The sequence below is a fragment of the Hyperolius riggenbachi genome, chromosome 8 (assembly GCF_040937935.1).
Source record: "Hyperolius riggenbachi isolate aHypRig1 chromosome 8, aHypRig1.pri, whole genome shotgun sequence".
Classification (NCBI taxonomy): Eukaryota; Metazoa; Chordata; class Amphibia; order Anura; family Hyperoliidae; genus Hyperolius; species Hyperolius riggenbachi.
The window spans coordinates 142,386,830-142,404,752 of record NC_090653.1 but is presented as its reverse complement, the minus strand read 5'-3'; the positions used below and the strand labels follow the sequence as shown (position 1 = coordinate 142,404,752).

The window sequence follows — 17,923 nt, the reverse complement described above, 5'->3', positions numbered from 1 at the left end:
TTAGATTTGAGATCCAAAAGATTAGAGAATCTTTTTGGATTCAGATTTGAGGATAGTTGGGGTTCATTCCATCTCTAGTCATAACATATTCCTGCAAAGTCAATTACTATATCTCTCCCTCTCCCAAAAGTATTTGCTTATCTCACATCCACTATGTTCATTATGGTATGGCCAATACGTGGATTCTGTATGAGGCTGGTAAGCCACAAGACTCTTATCGCTTGAGAAGGACGTTGAACGTGTTTCTCTAGTTTTCTCTGACACATAAGAACCTTATAAATCAACAACCATGACTCACATTTATTTTACTGGAACACATATTCAGTCAAATACATTTCCACTACTTACATAGGTGAGTGATAACATAGAGAAGATTCCAGAACCTACCTTCTTCACATATTTCTCCTTTGTATCCTGGCATGCAGATACAGATGCCCATAATACATGTGCCATGGCCGCTTGAACATGTAGGGTCAATACACTGCTCTTCTGGGACATCACACTCTGCACCTTTCCAGCCATTTCTGCACACACAATGTCCTTTTTCATATTCTCCATTTCCACTGCACAAAACGGGACATGAATCTGAAAACATAAGTAACATATGGTGTGGTATGATTTCTTTTTTCCACTAAAAAAGGCGTTTTATAAATATTAATTAACTTGGGCACAGATTAAGTATATTCTTTTGGTCCCTTTCACACTACTACTGCAGCCTAATAACAGTCTATGGGAAAGTTGCCATGTTCCCACGCTGTGGTACGCTGCGTAGGAAGTGCCCAATTTAACGGTAGCACATACTTGTGTTACCGCGGGGCTCCTGCGAAAATCTGGGTCGGCCAGGAAGTTATGTTAGCCCATGGTGACACAGGGTTCTTTAAACACGTTGGCATTGCGACATCGCAGTGCACATCCGCGGAATCATATCCTGTGTCCTGCCTGCCGCCGCTGCCAGTGATAGATGCAGGAGGGGAGCTCTGAGAGAAGCGCTCGAGGTGAGGGAGAGGGGGCCTGTCCCCCCTCTCCTCGCCAATGTGCAATGTTCTCCCCTCATGCTGCGATCCCTCCTGCCCCCCAAATTGTCTCTGAGCAGGCCCCGGAGGGGCCCCCCTGCGGGTGCAGGAGCTACGTCCCCTATTGTTACGCCCCTGCACAGCTAACAGCAATAACTTAAGGCTATACTGTACATCTCTCTGTGTGTGTCAAAACCCCGGCTTATATTAATGATTTTAACATTTTATTATTTTAAAATGTTATCTTGCTCTTATAATAAACTGGGTTATTCTTTAGTGGTGGGAAATGGCATCCTAAATTTAGTGCAAACAGATGAAATGAACTGACAAATCTGTCAAAAAATATATACAGAGTTTGTTAAATGTGTCACAGCTTTACCAAATACATTTTATCTTACTTCACGAGAAGAAGTTATTTGGGGACTTAGCCTGTTAGTCTACTCATACCTAAGTGTGCTTAAAGAGGAACTGTAACGACAAAACGGCCCCTGGGGGGTACTCACCTCGGGTGGGGGAAGCCTCCGGATCCTAATGAGGCTTCCCACGCCGTCCTCCATCCATCAGGGGTCTCGCTGCAGCCCTCCGTGCAGCGGTGACGTAATATTTACCTTCCTGGCTCCTGCGCAGGCGCTCTGACGGCTGTCGGCGCCGAATAGTGTTGGGCGAACAGTGTTCGCCACTGTTCGGGTTCTGCAGAACATCACCCTGTTCGGGTGATGTTCGAGTTCGGCCGAACACCTGACGGTGCTCGGCCAAACCGTTCGGCCACATGGCCGAACTAAGAGCGCATGGCCGAACGTTCCCCGAACGTTCGGCTAGCACTGTGATTGGCCGAACGGGTCACGTGGTTCGGGCCCGAACGCGCTCTGATTGGCCGAACGGTCACGTGGTTCGGGTAAATAAATACCCGAACCACGTCATATCTCCGCCATTTGTCTGTGGGTTTAGCTTTGGGTAGGCAGGCAGGGTAGTTCGCTCTCCAGCCACGCTAGCCAGGGTCCCCCCCAGTCATTGTGTGTCGCTGCTGGGAACAGTAGTACACCGCTCGCTCAGCCACACTATATATAGCATTGTTTACTGCCACTGTGTACCTCGCTCAGCCACGCTATATATATAGCATTGTGTTTCCGGACACTCTGTGTACACGGCTTAGCCTGACTAATATAGCATTGTGTGTACTGCCACTGTGCACCTCGCTCAGCCACGCTATATATAGCATTGTGTGTACTGCCACTGTGCACCTTGCTCAGCCACGCTATATATAGCATTGTGTGTACTGCCACTGTGCACCTCGCTCAGCCACGCTATATATATAGCATTGTGTTTTCTGACACTCTGTGTACATGGCTTAGCCTGACTAATATAGCATTGTGTGTACTGCCACTGTGCACCTCGCTCAGCCACGCTATATATAGCATTGTGTGTACTGCCACTGTGCACCTCGCTCAGCCACGCTATATATAGCATTGTGTGTACTGCCACTGTGCACCTTGCTCAGCCACGCTATATATAGCATTGTGTGTACTGCCACTGTGCACCTTGCTCAGCCACGCTATATATATAGCATTGTGTTTTCTGACACTCTGTGTACACGGCTTAGCCTGACTAATATAGCATTGTGTGTACTGCCACTGTGCACCTCGCTCAGCCACGCTATATATAGCATTGTGTGTACTGCCACTGTGCACCTCGCTCAGCCACGCTATATATAGCATTGTGTGTACTGCCACTGTGCACCTCGCTCAGCCACGCTATATATAGCATTGTGTGTACTGCCACTGTGCACCTCGCTCAGCCACGCTATATATATAGCATTGTGTTTTCTCACACTCTGTGTACACGGCTTAGCCTGACTAATATAGCATTGTGTGTACTGCCACTGTGCACCTCGCTCAGCCACGCTATATATAGCATTGTGTTTTCTGACACTCTGTGTACACGGCTTAGCCTGACTATATAGCATTGTGTGTACTGCCACTGTGCACCTCGCTCAGCCACGCTATATATAGCATTGTGTTTTCTGACACTCTGTGTACACGGCTTAGCCTGACTAATATAGCATTGTGTGTAATGCCACTGTGCACCTCGCTCAGCCACGCTATATATAGCATTGTGTTTACTGCCACTCTGTGTACACCGCTCAGCCAGACTATATACCGTTGTTTACTGACACTCTGTGTACACCGCTCAGCCAGACTATATACCATTGTTTACTGACACTCTGTGTACACTGCTCAGCCTGACTATAAAGCATTGTGTGTACTGCCACTGTGCACCTCGCTCAGCCACGCTATATATAGCATTGTGTTTTCTGACACTCTGTGTACACGGCTTAGCCTGACTATATAGCATTGTGTGTACTGCCACTGTGCACCTCGCTCAGCCACGTTATATATAGCATTGTGCTTTCTGACACTCTGTGTACACGGCTTAGCCTGACTAATATAGCATTGTGTGTACTGCCACTGTGCACCTCGCTCAGCCACGCTATATATAGCATTGTGTTTTCTGACACTCTGTGTACACGGCTTAGCCAGACTATATAGCATTGTGTGTACTGCCACTCTGTGTACACCGCTCAGCCAGACTATATAGCATTGTGTTTACTCTGTGTCTGCTGGGCCTGGGAACAGTAGTACACCGCTCACCCACCACTGTATAGCATTGTGCTCTGTGTCGCTGCTGGGAATAGTGGTACTGTATAGCATTTCTGTACTGCCACTGTACTGCTGCCAGTCAGCGTGTACTGTAAGGATAAGTGAAATGAGGAAGAAATCCGGTGAAAGAGGAAGGGGCAAGGGAAGAGGTGTTTCCCCTGACGGTTCACGTACAGGCCACAGGGGAGCACCCAAGAAAACCCACTCAATACCGCCCATGTTGTCCAGGACAACAACCCTCACAAATCCAAAAGAACAGGACCAGATAATTACTTGGATGACCTCTCAAGCGTCCAGCAGTGGGTTAAGCAGCACCAGCACATCACGCACGAGGTCCGAGTCCTCAGCCAGTTACAAGGAGCCAGTGGGCACAAAGCTGACACAACCGGCAGCGACACCACGCACACAACTGCCAGATAACCAGTCCTATGAATTACCTCAGGACACAATGGGGTATTCGCAGGAGCTATTCCCAGCCCAACAAACTTCCACCTATGAAAGGTCAATGGAGGAACAGCCAGAAATGTTGTGCCCGGATTCACAACCATTAACTGTGGGAAATGCACCGCGCACTGAAATACAAGGCGAGTCCGAGGAGGACTCGGAAACCCAAATCCCAGAGCAAGTTGGGCAGGAGGGGTTGCAATTGCAGGAGGTCGGCCGACAAGATCTGGAAGACGACGTTGGAGTGAGCTGCGCAGAGGTTGTTCTGGGGAGCTCTACTCCACGGCGGCGGCCCCCCACAATGACATATGACGAGTTTGAGGAGATGGAAGAGGAGGGTATGGACAATGTGGACAGAGACCCAGATTTTATTTGTGAACGAGAACATCGCCGTCGTAGCAGCAGCACAGATGAGTCTGTTGAAGAACCCACTGCTGCACGAGTTCGCCTTGTGCCACAAGGTAGGCGGCGCGCAATTTCAGGCACCACAAGCGTGGAAGTTAGAGTGAGAGGCAAAAGAGGAGGAAACAGAAATCGCCAGCAAGGAGGCAGGTGCTCCAAAGTCTGGGCTTTCTTTGAAGACTGCACTGAGGATGTTACCATGGCGATTTGCAAGGTGTGCAAGACTCGCCTGAGCAGGGGGAAAAGTATTAACAACCTCTCCACCACCAGCATGAGCCGCCACATGCTATCCAAACATCCCACTCTGTGGGCAAACGCGGCAGGACAGGGTACCAGCAACACTGCCTCCCTTGGGTTCACCAGACTCACCACCAGATCCGCCTCAGCAGCAGCAGTAGCCCAGCCATTGCGTGGTTCACAACATTCACAAACATCAGACGACGCTGACACTGTCACTTTCCGGAGTAGTGCTCTTGAGGTCTCCCAGTGTTCATCAAACACAACAACCAACAGCCCTTCCGTGTGCAGCGCTACGGTTCAGTTGTCTGTGTCGGAGATGTTTGAGCGCAAGAGGAAATTGCCAGCAAATGACCCCCGGGCCGTGGCAGTAACAGCCAGCATAGCCAAGCTTCTGGCCTGCGAAATGCTGCCATATCGAGTGGTGGAGACAAACAGCTTCAAGGGCATGATGTCAGTGGCCATCCCACGTTACGTGGTTCCCAGCCGCTACCACTTTGCGCGCTCTGCAGTGCCTGAGTTGCATGAGCACGTGGTCAGCAAAATAACCCGAAGCTTGAAGAATGCCGTTGCCTGCAAGGTTCACCTCACCACTGACACTTGGACGAGTGCGTTCGGCCAGGGTCGATACATCTCCCTTACCGCGCACTGGGTGAACCTTGTGGAGCCTGGCAGCGATTCCTCACCTGCTACGGCGCGGGTGTTGCCCACGCCGCAAACAGCTGCACCGCCGTCCCTCCCACTGGATAACAACAGCAGCACCTACCTCTCTGACTCCTTCTCCTCCAACGCATCTCAAAGCTTTACCTCATCCGGAAACGCTAACCCAGCAGCAGTAGGATCGTGGAAGCAGTGCAGCACAGCTGTTGGCATGCGTCAGCAAGCGTTGCTGAAGCTGATCTGCCTTGGGGATAAGCAGCACACAGGGGAGGAAATTTGGAAGGGAATAAAGGAACAGACGGATTTGTGGCTGGCACCGCTGGACTTGAAACCGGGCATGGTTGTGTGTGATAATGGGAGTAATCTCATTCGCGCTTTAAGGTTGGCTAAGCTGACACACATCCCTTGCCTGGCGCACGTGATGAACCTAGTAGTTCAGCGGTTCCTGAGGACATACCCAGGCGTGGCCGATCTTCTGTTGAAGGTGCGTCGAATGGCCAAACATTGTAGAAATTCCAGTACTGCTTCGGGGGCACTCGCCAAGATGCAGGAGCGCTTCAATCTCCCCCACCATCGCTTGCTGTGTGATGTCCCTACGCGCTGGAATTCTACGCTGCACATGCTAGCACGCTTTTGTGAGCAGAAGAGTGCAGTGGTCCAGTACATGACGGCGCAGTACCGAGGCGCATCCGGACAGCTGCCAAGCTTCTGTGGATCCGATTGGGCCAACATGTTGGACCTCTGCCAAGTCCTCCAAAATTTTGAGCAATCCACGTTGCTTGTGAGCAGTGACAACTCTTCAGTCAGCATTACCATACCACTGCTGTGTTTACTGAAGAGGTCAATGTTGAAAATCAAGGAAACAGCTGTCATGATGCAACTGGGGGAATCTGAAGGAGAAAACGATCAGCGTGATGGTACCAACATCAGGCCATCCGCCTCAGGGAACGCTGGCCCCAGCAGCTATGACGAAGAAGAGGAGGAGGAACAGCTGGAGTTGGAGCAGGAATTTCATGCCACCACTGACGAGGGCCAGAGCGGTGCACGTTGGACTTCCACAATTCAGCGCGAATGGTCAGCAGAAGCAGACCAGGAGGAAGGTGACGACTATGATGCATCACAACAACTATCACAACGCTCACAAGAGGATGATGAGGATTCTGGTAGGACTCTTGCACACATGGCTCAATTCATGCTAGACTGCATTGAACGCGACCCACGCATTGTGCGCATTCTGGACAACACCAATTACTGGGTTTATACCCTTCTGGATCCACGGTACAAACACAATGTTCCAAAACTGCTTGAAGAAAGAGTCAGACAGGTCAAAATGGAAGAATACCAGCAGGCCCTTGTGGAGACTTTAGAGAGGAGATTGACATCCTCCCCCTCCTCTAGCCAGTTGTACGCCGACAGACTGACTTCCGCAAACCCAGGACGACCAGGAGGGCAGCAAACAACGCAAGCCGCAGCTAGTGCCCAAAAGGGAATGGTATCGGCAGTGTCCTTGGAGTGGGAAAATTTTCTGACACCCATGCAGCAGCAGCCCACTGAACAGGAAGCGTGCAGATCCACTTCCAACACCGATCGCCTGGAGAAGATGGTCAAGGACTACATGTCAGATGACATAGCTGTGTCGAACAATCCATCTGCACCCTTCAACTATTGGGTATCGAAGCTAGACACCTGGCACGAACTGGCAATGTACGCAATAGAGGTGCTGGCTTGCCCGGCAGCCAGCGTTATGTCGGAACGCTGTTTCAGTGCTGCCGGAGGCATCGTCACAGATCGGCGTATCCGCCTCTCCACAGAAAATGCAGACCGTCTGACTCAAATTAAAATGAATCAATCCTGGATTGGAAACGACTACGCAACACTCCAGGACCCCAACCAAGTAACATGACCAATGAACATCTGGGATGGTGTAGCGTTTCCGGTCCCTGTTTATTGAACCTCTCATCTGTATTACATTTATGACTGCATGGCGGCAAAAAGCATTGCTGCTATATCCGCACGTTTTTTGTCCTCATGCAAGGCCTGGGTTGTTGTGTCTCAAAAAGCATAGCCTTCTCCTCCTGCGCCTGCTCCTGTTCCATCACGTGTGCTGCTGCTGCTGCTGGGTTAGCGTTGCCGGTCCCTGTTTATTGAACCACTTATCTTTATTACATTTATGACTGCATGGCGGTACAAAGCATGCTATCCGCACGCTTCTTGTCCTCATGCAAGGCCTGGGTTGTTGTGTCTCACAAAGCGTGGCCTTCTCCTCCTGCGCCTCCTCCTGTTCCATCACGTCTGCTGCTGCTGGGTTAGCGTTGCCGCGTGGTCCCTGTTTATTGAACCACTTATCTTTATTACATTTATGACTGCATGGCGGTACCTCATGCAAGGCCTGGGTTGTTGTGTCTCACAAAGCGTGGCCTTCTCCTCCTGTGCCTCCTCCTGTTCCATCACGTCTGCTGCTGCTGGGTTAGCGTTGCCGCGTGGTCCCTGTTTATTGAACCACTTATCTTTATTACATTTATGACTGCATGGCGGTACCTCATGCAAGGCCTGGGTTGTTGTGTCTCACAAAGCGTGGCCTTCTCCTCCTGCGCCTGCTCCTGTTCCATCACGTGTGCTGCTGCTGCTGCTGGGTTAGCGTTGCCGGTCCCTGTTTATGGAACCTCTTATCTTTATTACATTTATGACTGCATGGCGGTACAAAGCATGCTATCTGCACGCTTCTTGTCCTCATGCAAGGCCTGGGTTGTTGTGTCTCACAAAGCGTGGCCTTCTCCTCCTGCGCCTCCTCCTGTTCCATCACGTCTGCTGCTGCTGGGTTAGCGTTGCCGCGTGGTCCCTGTTTATTGAACCACTTATCTTTATTACATTTATGACTGTATGGCGGTACAAAGCATGCTATCCGCACGCTTCTTGTCCTCATGCAAGGCCTGGGTTGTTGTGTCTCACAAAGCGTGGCCTTCTCCTCCTGCGCCACCCTCCTCCTGTTCCATCACGTGTGCTGCTGCTGGGTTAGCGTTACCGGTCCCTTTTCCTGGAACCTCTTATATGTATTACATTTATGACTGCTTGCCGACAAAAAGCATGTTACCTGTGCAAAGAAAACAGACATTTCCCGCATTTAAAAGACAGTTTTCCCTTTGAAACTTTAAAATCGATTTTCTCAAAAACTATAACCTCTTTTTGCTAATTTTTTTTTTCCTCTTGTACCCACTCCCAAGGTGCACATACCCTGTAAATTTGGGGTATGTAGCATGTAAGGAGGCTTTACAAAGCACAAAAGTTCGAGTCCCCATTGACTTCCATTATGTTCGGAGTTCGGGTCGAACACCCGAACATCGCGGCCATGTTCGGCCTGTTCGGCCCGAACCCGAACATCTAGATGTTCGCCCAACACTAGCGCCGAAGTAGGCGGAAATACCCGATCGCCGTCGGGTCTGCTCTACTGCGCAGGCGCAAGTTTCCGGCGCCTGCGCAGTAGAGCGGACCCGACGAAGATCGGGTATTTCCGTCTATTTCCGTGCCGAAAGTCGCCACAGCGCCCCCGCTGGAGCCAGCAAAGGTAAATATTGAACTGACAGTCGGCACAGTCGCCGGCTGTTCGGAGGGCTGCAGCGAGACCCCCGTGGGACAGAGGACGGCGTGGGAAGCCTCATTAGGATCCGGAGGCTTCCCCCACCCGAGGTGAGTACCCCCCAGGGGATCTTTTTAATGTTACAGAGTCTCTTTTAAAAAAACTTAAATTGAGGCCCTGATTAATAATGATGCAGTTTACTTACATAATGTATTTTATCCCATTTTTAAGATGTATGCATGGAAATCCAAGTATGCATGTCATAATAAACTTTAGCAGAGTGCTTATACTGATAGAAAACAAACCACACTATGTGCTGGTGTCTGGCTGCTTGATAGTGTGCTTGAAATGTTCCCCTCTGCTCCAGGTTGAGGGCTGGTGCACACCGAGCGGCCTTTTCAGCGTTTCTGCAGCCGCTTGCGGCTGCGGATCCACTTGGTCAATGTATCTCAATGGGGGTGTTCACACCAGAGCGGGAGGCATTTTGCAGAAACGCATACTCCCAGGGTGAGGCATTTTTGGGATTGTGGATGCATTTCTGCCTCAATGTTAAGTATAGGAAAAACGCAAACCGCTCTGAAAAACGGCAGTTCAGAGCGGTTTTGCAGGCATTTTTGTTACAGAAGCTGTTCAGTAACAGCTTTACTGTAACAATATATGAAATCTACTACACCAAAAACGCTTCCCAAAACCGCAAAATGCTAGCTGAAACGCTACAGAAAAATAACAAAAAGCGTTTCAAAATCTGCTAGCATTTTGCGGATCTGCTAGCGGGTTTTGGTGTGCACCAGGCCTAAATTTTTTTTTTGTGATCATACTGTACCTATCCCTTTATTTAAGTACTAATAATCTCTTCAAATACTGAATATGAAAATCATACTGCTGCTGACCGTTTTTTACATTGTTAACACTGGCAGGAGAATAACTTGTACTGTAGAACAGAAGTAAAATCAATAACACGAGTATGACACATTATTGGACAGTGCCGAATTTTAAAGAGGAACTCCAGTGAAAATAATGTAATTAAAAAAGTGCTTCTTTTTTACTACATATAAATTATTTAGTCAGTGTTTGCCCATTGTAAAAGCTTTCCTCTCCCTGATTTACTTTCAGACATTTATCACATGATGACATTTTTACTGCTCTCAGGTGATGTCACTGGAAGCAGCTGCTGCTTGCTTTTTTGGCAGTTGGAAAACAGCTGTAAACAGCTATTTCCCACAATGGCTATCATTCATAAAAGTGTGTTCAGTAAAAAAATCTGGGCTGAAAATACCGCATTCGGTATTTTAGACTTTTGTGTACTAATTCATAATAATGTTTACAGTTGCGATAGAAGTTCGGTATTTTCCCAAACTAAGGTCTGATCTCACTGCGGCCGATTCCCTGCTCGTTCCCCGCGAGCGGACAATAGCGGGGAATCGAGCGGAAGATAAGCAGCGCCGGCGGGGACGAGCGGGTATCGAATCCGAAGCACGCGCGGACGAGCGGGGATGCGGCGGGGACGCGCGGGGATGCGGAAGAGTCGATCCGGCAGCTAATCGAGCCGCCGGATCGCTCCATGTAGATGGAGCATTAGGCTTGCGGAAACACGAGAAGCTGGCTGAGTTGTTACATTTCTCTGCGCAGAGACAGCGTTGCAATAAAAGAGGCAGCCCCAGCTTCCCTTTAGATGTGCATTTTTTTTAAACTGCCCTGTTTGCCCTGATTGAATCTGCGCTGAGGCTAGTTACACACCAGGACGTTGCGTTTAGGGGACGTTATAGGGCACATAACGTGCCCCTAACGCAACGCCTGGTGCTCTGTGGTGTGGACGTCGGAGTGAGCCGCGTTGTGCAGCTCACTCTGGCGTCTGTGATGCCGTGATGCGTACTCTTGGACGCATGCGGCATCACGTGGTCCCGCCCAGCCAATCGCCGCACAGAGCGGACGCTCCAGGAAGTAAACAGTGCAGTGAATATTAATTAGCCATGTGCCCGGCCGCTCTCCCCTCCTCCCCAACATGACTGAGCATGTGCAAACAGTCTAACGCGGCTGAGCCGCGGAGAACGCACAGCATGCAGCACTTTGCTGCGTTACAATGGAACGCAACGTGGCAGTGTGAACAGCCTACTTGTGTTACATTGCTGTGCGTTGGGGGAGCGTTACAGGCTGCACTAACGTGCGCCTGTAACGTCCCTGTGTGCAAGAAGCCTGAATCTGTGTAATAGGCCCAGTGCACACCAAAACCGCTAGCAGATCCGCAATACGCTAGCGGTTTTGGGAGCTGATTTCAGAGCGATTCTAGGTATGTTTAGAGAGATTTTCTAAACATACCTAGCGGTTTTGGGTGCGTTTTTGTGTAGCAGATTACACATAAAAGCTGTTACTGCACAGCTTCTGTAACAAAAATGCCTGGCAAACCGCTCTGAAGTAGCGTTTTTCAGAGCGGTTTGCGTTTTTCCTATACTTTACATTGAGGACGAAACGCTTCAGAAAACCGCAAACGCGCAGCAGGAGGCGCGTTTGCGACTTGGCAAAAACCTCAAACCGCCGGTGTGCACCATCCCATTGCAATACATTAGCCAAGCGTTTTTATAGGCGGATGCGGCCGGCGGATCGCTCCAAAAACCGCTCGGTGTGCACTGGGCCATAGTCTATTCAAATGCCACAGCTTACAATAACTTCAAGAAATGTTACACATGCAGGCTTTCTGATGTGAAATATATCTGAAAACAAGTACCCAAGAGGTTAAAAAAACACTGCCTGGGAGGTCTGTTGCTGTTGTCTGCTGTTATCCACATGCTTATCGGCTCTTCAAAGCAAGCGGTATTCTCCGACCTAATACCGCCTGCTCTAATCTTTATGAATTGACTTTGAGGGCCCATTTACACTAGAGCGCTTTGCCACGATTTCGGCAAAACACTCAAACGCTAGCGCTTTTAAAAAGCGCTAGTGTAATAAAACCCTATGGGCCCATTCTTACTTGGGCGATTTGCGCTAATCGCCGCAAATCACCCAAAATTGCTAAACATAAACGAGTCGCCTGCACGATTTTCAGTTAATTTCCCGGCGATCGCGTTTCAGTGCTATAGAAGCGCTAAACGCGATCGTGGAAAAATCGCTGCAGTGTTCAGTGGTTTTTCCGCTGAAAAATCACTCACGCAAAACACCGGCGGTAAGCGGCGGCATTCTGTGCTTTTAAGTGTGAATGGGCCCTTAGTGACATGTGTTTAGATAATCACCACACAAGGCGGTAATTTACCGCTCTGCTCGGGAATGTCAGCTTTTCATGTGGAAACAGCTTTTATGAATTCACACTTTGCTAAGTGGTCGGTAAAGTCAGCTGATTTCAACATTACCGCATGCAGGAATGCTTTATGAATGATAGCCAATGCAACAAGGTTCACAGACAGGAAACTGCCAGGACCATGGTCCTCACAGCTTACTATGGGAGGGGTTTCAACACAATAGTCTCAGGGCTGGTGTACACCGAGCGGGTTTTTCGGCGTTTTTGCAGCCGCTTGCGGCTGCGGATACGCTTGGTCAATATATCTCAATGGGGTGGTTCACACCAGAGCGGGAGGCGTTTTGCTGAAACGCATACTCCCGGGGTGAGGCATTTTATGGATTGTGGAGGCGTTTCTGCCTCCAATGTAAAGTATAGGAAAAAAGCAAACCGCTCTGAAAAACGTCAGTTCAGAGCGGTTTTGCAGGCATTTTTGTTACAGAAGCTGTTCAGTAACAGCTTTACTGTAACAATATATGAAATCTACTACACCAAAAACGCTTCCCAAAACCGCAAAATGCTAGCTGAAACACTACAGAAAAATAAGAAAAAGCGTTTCAAAATCTGCTAGCATTTTGCGGATCTGCTAGCGGGTTTTGGTGTGCACCAGGCCATACAGAGGCCCCTGATGATCCGTTTGTGAAAAGGAATAGATTTCTCATGTAAAAGGGGGGATCAGCTACTGATTGGGATGAAGTTCAATTCTTGGTTACGGTTTCACTTTTAGTTATTTTCAGCACACTTAAAGAAGAACTGTAACCGAGAATTGAACTTCATCCCAATCAGTAGCTGATACCCCCTTTCCCATGAGAAATATTTTCCTTTTCTCAAATGGATCATCAGGGTGTCACGATTCCTCCAGTAGCATGCCCTGTTGATTGCAGTGGCAGTTCTGATCTCTTTGCATGCATTCAGTTGCATAGCTTTGTTTGCATTTGCACTAAATGTCATTGTCACTGGCAATCAGAGCCGGGACAAGGTCCTCCAGCACCCAAGGCTGAGACACCAAAGTGCGCCCCTCCATCCCTCCCACCCAGTCATCACACACTGATTGCTATTAGAGTAAGAGGCGCCCCAGGGCCCCCAACACCTTTATCTCTAGTTATCTGGCTTGTTGTCACTTCCATGTATCTCCTTTTCTTATTTCTTTCTGCTTCAAACACAATTAGGAATGACAGCTGAATGAATTGTGCACCCCCTCCTCCACTGCGCCCTGAGGCTGGAGCCTCTCCAGCCTATGCCTCGGCCCGGCCCTGCTGGCAATCACCCTGAAGTTCGAGCAACTTAGGATGCTGTCATGAATCCACCTTTGGCTTGTTGCAGCTGAACTGCAGTCGGGCACTGCTTGTTTCCCTGCATGTGTGTTGCTGCATAATGGTGTATGCATTTGTAATGAGAGTCTTGTCCATTTGCAATCAGCCTGCAGTCTGCAATCAGAGTAAGTCAGGATTGAGTGATTACCAGTCAGCTGTGTGGGAATATGCATGCCTGTTCTCATTGGATGATGGTCATCTAAAGGTCTGTCCCGCCCTGCAGCAAATGCTGACAGTTTGCGTCAGCTTGGCTAGTGTTAGCCGGTGAATATTATTTATCTGTGTATTTCCTAGTATCCTGACCCGGCCTGTTTCCTGACTATCCTGATCCCTGCTGTCTTGTTCCTTGGCCTGTTACTGACTACATCTGCTCGCAGCCTGCACTGATGGGCATTAGGCAGCTAAGTCCAGCGGTCCTTGCAGCTGTTCTGGCGAAGACCCATGGTCACTTAGACTCTGCGCTTTGGCCCATACCTTGTGATCATAACACAGGGGCTCTGTATGGCTGATATTGTGTTGAAACCCCTCCAACAGTGTGATGTCAGCAGCAGGGTGCTCACATCACACTGTGGGAGCCTTGTTGCATTGTGGGAAATAACAGCTGTTGCCAACTGCCAAAAATGCATCATCTCTTTCCACAGACATCTCCTGCCAGCAATAAAGATGTTGCCATGTGATAAATGTCAGAATGTAAATCAGGGAGAGGAAAGATTTTATGCTGGGAATACACGGTTCATTTTTGAGGTGATTAGATGGTTCGATAGATAATTTCTGACGTGTCCGATCACTCTTTCGATCCTTTCGCCGCTCGATTTCTGATAGAAGTGAACGAAAACAGATAAGAAAAATGAGCGGAAGACAAGAGAATCGAATGCAGAATCGAGCGGCAAAAACGATTGAGAGGAGAATCGAGCGCCCAAAACGAACCGTGTATTCCCAGCATTACAATGGGAAAACATTGACTAAATCATTTATAAATAATTATTATAAAAAAATAAGCACTTTTTTCAATATGTTATTTTCACTGCAGTTCCTCTAAGTACGAACACTAAGGAAAAGCAAAATACACATCTGTTTCAGGACAGTTATTTTGAAGGGTACCAACCTCTCTGCAATCTGTTCAGTAAGAGGTTATTAAACCCTGTGTCTCCTTCCATAATGTTTCTAACCCACTACCTGCACACTCTACATTGTATCCTCACAAGGGCAGGGATCTTCTTCTGTTTCTTATTCTGCTGTAATTCATCATAAGAACATGTACCAGTATTGGTTTTGTCTCAATCCACACATCAACTATATATGTATTGCTGGATATCCTGATTGTACAGAATTTGAACTCCTGGGGCTTGATTCACAAAAGAGTGCTAACTGATAGCACGGCCATTTTTGTGTGAATTTTTCGTTGCGCGTGATCACAAATTTTCACGCGAAATAACGGTTTCACGCACAAATGCGAATTTTTGCATGCAAATGATATCGATTGCGTGTGAAAATTTGCATTTGCACGCAAAAACTTTATCATTTCATGTGAACATTTGCGATCGCGCGCAACACGAAAATTCACGCGTAAACGGCCGTGCTCTGTTAGCACTCTTTTGTGAATCAAGCCCCTTGTGTATCTGTGCTCCCTACTATTTATTTTGTACAGCACGGTGGCATAGCGGTTAGCACTCTTGCCTTGCAACGTTGGGTCCCTGTTTCAAATCACAACCAGTTAACTATCTGCATGGAGTTTGTATGTTTTTCCTGTGCTTGTGTGGGTTTCTTCTGGGCACACTGGTTTCCTCCCACTTCCCAAGATCATACAGAAAAGGGAATTACCCTTCCCCCTCAAAATTGGCCCTAGACTAGGGTGGACATATGACCAGGGCTGTTTCTTCAGCAGTGCGGGCAGGGTGACTGCCCTGGGTGCAGAACGGCAAGTAGAAGAAGGTGGCGCAGGCAGAAGGACATAACAGCTTGGGAGCTGGTGACGCACATTGTAGCTAAATGGAAGGTAAAAGAAGAGTACCAGCACAATCACCTTCCTTTAATCCTCCAGGGCTGCCTGCGTCAGACGTCAAGTCGTCATCACCTCACCACCGCGTGATGACACCTGACGTACTGCAGGCTGTCAGTGCGTGGCACCAATGGAGGAGTCAGCTTTTCGGGCTCTCTTTGCCTGTGTGTTTACCTGGTCCCTGCTTCTGCCTGGATGAGCGGCTGGTCACTAGTAAGTAGGCAGATGTACTTGTGACCTGTGGCTGTGTGACTTTCCCTAAAGAGTAAGGGTCAGCATGTCCGGGGGGTGTGGGGGAAGGGGGTGCAATTTTTACACACTCGCCCTGGGTGCAATTTAGCCTAGAAACTTCCCTGCGTATGACTATGATAGGGATTGGATGGTAAGCTCCTCTGAGGGACAGTTAGAAATAAGACTATATATACTCTGTAAATCACTGCAGAAGATGTTGGCACTATATAACTACATCATAATAATAATAAATAATAATTTATTGTGTACTCTGTACAGCACTATGGAAGATATTGGTGCTATAAAATAGAAAATATAATTATAATTTGAGATCTGTATATTCAGTGTGTTATTTCTTTTTTTTTTATTCTTTATTTTTCCAATAGTAAATATTCTCCAACAACTTACAGTAAGGACAAAAAAGGAAATACCAGTGCAGCATCCTATACATATATTCCTGAGGATATCCCTACCCCCCCCCCCTCCCACCCCCCCCTCTTCCCCAAATCTGACCCACCTCCACTGTCCCCGGGTCAGTTCTTCTTCTCTCACCTCCTCCTACGCCGTTTCTTATTGACCCCACCTCCTTCCTAACAATGCTCCCATCTTGGGGGAGAACCCCCACCCCATCCTCAGTTTACACCCCCCTCTAACTTCCCCTGGTATAAGATTAGAACCATCACCCAGAAGTTTAAGTCACACCCAGAACAGTGAACAAGTGCCCACCAAACCCACCTGTCTTTCACTTTACTCAGACCCAAGATTATGCGAAATTGCCTCAGCCCTGAAACTCGGCCATGTTCCCCCTTTGACTGCCACTCGGCCTCACACCGAAACCGGTGAACCAGGGCCTATGTCTCCCTGCCCATAGGCGCACCTCCCATTCCCTTCTGGGCCCTATGTCTTACCCCTCTCATACTCTTCTGTTGCTCTAAATTCTAACCATTTATCCCACCCCCGATTTTCTTTTCCTTTAATAATACTTGAAAGTTCTTCCATCTGATAGATTTGATCAATCTCTATAAACCATTCCCTTATGGAGGGAGCCTGTTGGCACTTCCAATTTCTGGCTATTAAGATTCGCGAGGCATTGATTAAGTGCATCCCCAAAGACCCTCTGTATTCTTTAATCCCTTTTTCCACCAGGTGTAACAGATATACCTCCGGGCCTGACTGAGCTGGTGTTCCAGCCAGTTCCCATATATATTTCTTTACCTTCTCCCAGTATCCCACAAGGCCTTCACATGTCCACCAGATGTGCATTAGATCTCCTCTCTCTTTTCCACACCTCCAGCATAACGGGCTTGCCCCACTCATCTTGTTTAATCTAACTGGCGTATAATACCACCGCATTACCAACTTGTACCCAGATTCCTGTATTCTAGTGGACATCGAGGCCTTGTGTGTCATCCTCACAATTCTTTCCCATTGGGCGCTCTCCCATTTCCTCCCTATATCCTCCTCCCACTTTATTTTGTACTTTAAGGTATGGTCTTCCTCCTCCTCCAAAATTTTATAGATTTTTGCCAATGTTCCCTTAGTCGAGCCCTCCATCATACATAGCCTCTCAAACTGAGTCAACTCCCTAGAAAGTATTTCCCTCGTGCCCAATGCACGAAGGAAATGTCTAAATTGGTACATGCTCCACCTATCTTTCTGCGTCACCTGTAGTTGTTCTGCCACTTCCCCTTCCTCCAACCATCTACCTTTTCTGATCATGGAACAGATCCGTGGGCTTCTGCCCCTCCTCCATTCTCTATAGCTTCCTTTACGACACCCCGGCGGGAATCTGCTATTTCCCAACAATGGCATAAGAGGGGAGGGGCCCGCGGACATCTCCCTCCTACTACTTACATTCTTAAAAGTTTTCAGGGTGTTTTCTACCAGGGAGCCTGGCAATCGAGGTGCCTCCACTATATATGGGAGCCAGGGAGCATCCCTTAGTTCCCCTTCCAGGAATTCCTTCTCCAACCCGACCCATTGTTTGGAGGCTTCGTTTCTATTCCAATCCACCACCCTAGTGCAAACAGCTGCCTGATAATATCTTATGGGGTCCGTTACCGCTAACCCCCTTTATCTTTTGACTGTGAGATAAATGCAAATTTCAGCCTAGCCCTTCTATTCT

The 17,923-nt window shown here is 48.4% G+C and overlaps 1 protein-coding gene and 1 long non-coding RNA gene across 10 annotated transcripts in view; one reads left to right on the top strand and one right to left on the bottom strand.

The window, feature by feature from the left end:
• The window catches only part of TENM1 (teneurin transmembrane protein 1), a 1,180,670-nt gene that overhangs the window by 458,018 nt on the left and 704,729 nt on the right, over nucleotides 1-17,923 (bottom strand). For all 9 annotated transcript variants that reach the window (XM_068251163.1, XM_068251165.1, XM_068251162.1 and 6 more), the window contains one exon: nucleotides 388-585. In XM_068251163.1, coding sequence (XP_068107264.1) covers nucleotides 388-585 — 198 coding nt within the window. The remainder of the gene's footprint in view (nucleotides 1-387; nucleotides 586-17,923) is intronic.
• Nucleotides 1-17,923, top strand: part of LOC137529146 (uncharacterized) — a 204,838-nt gene that overhangs the window by 72,260 nt on the left and 114,655 nt on the right. The gene's annotated exons all lie outside the window — the stretch shown is intronic.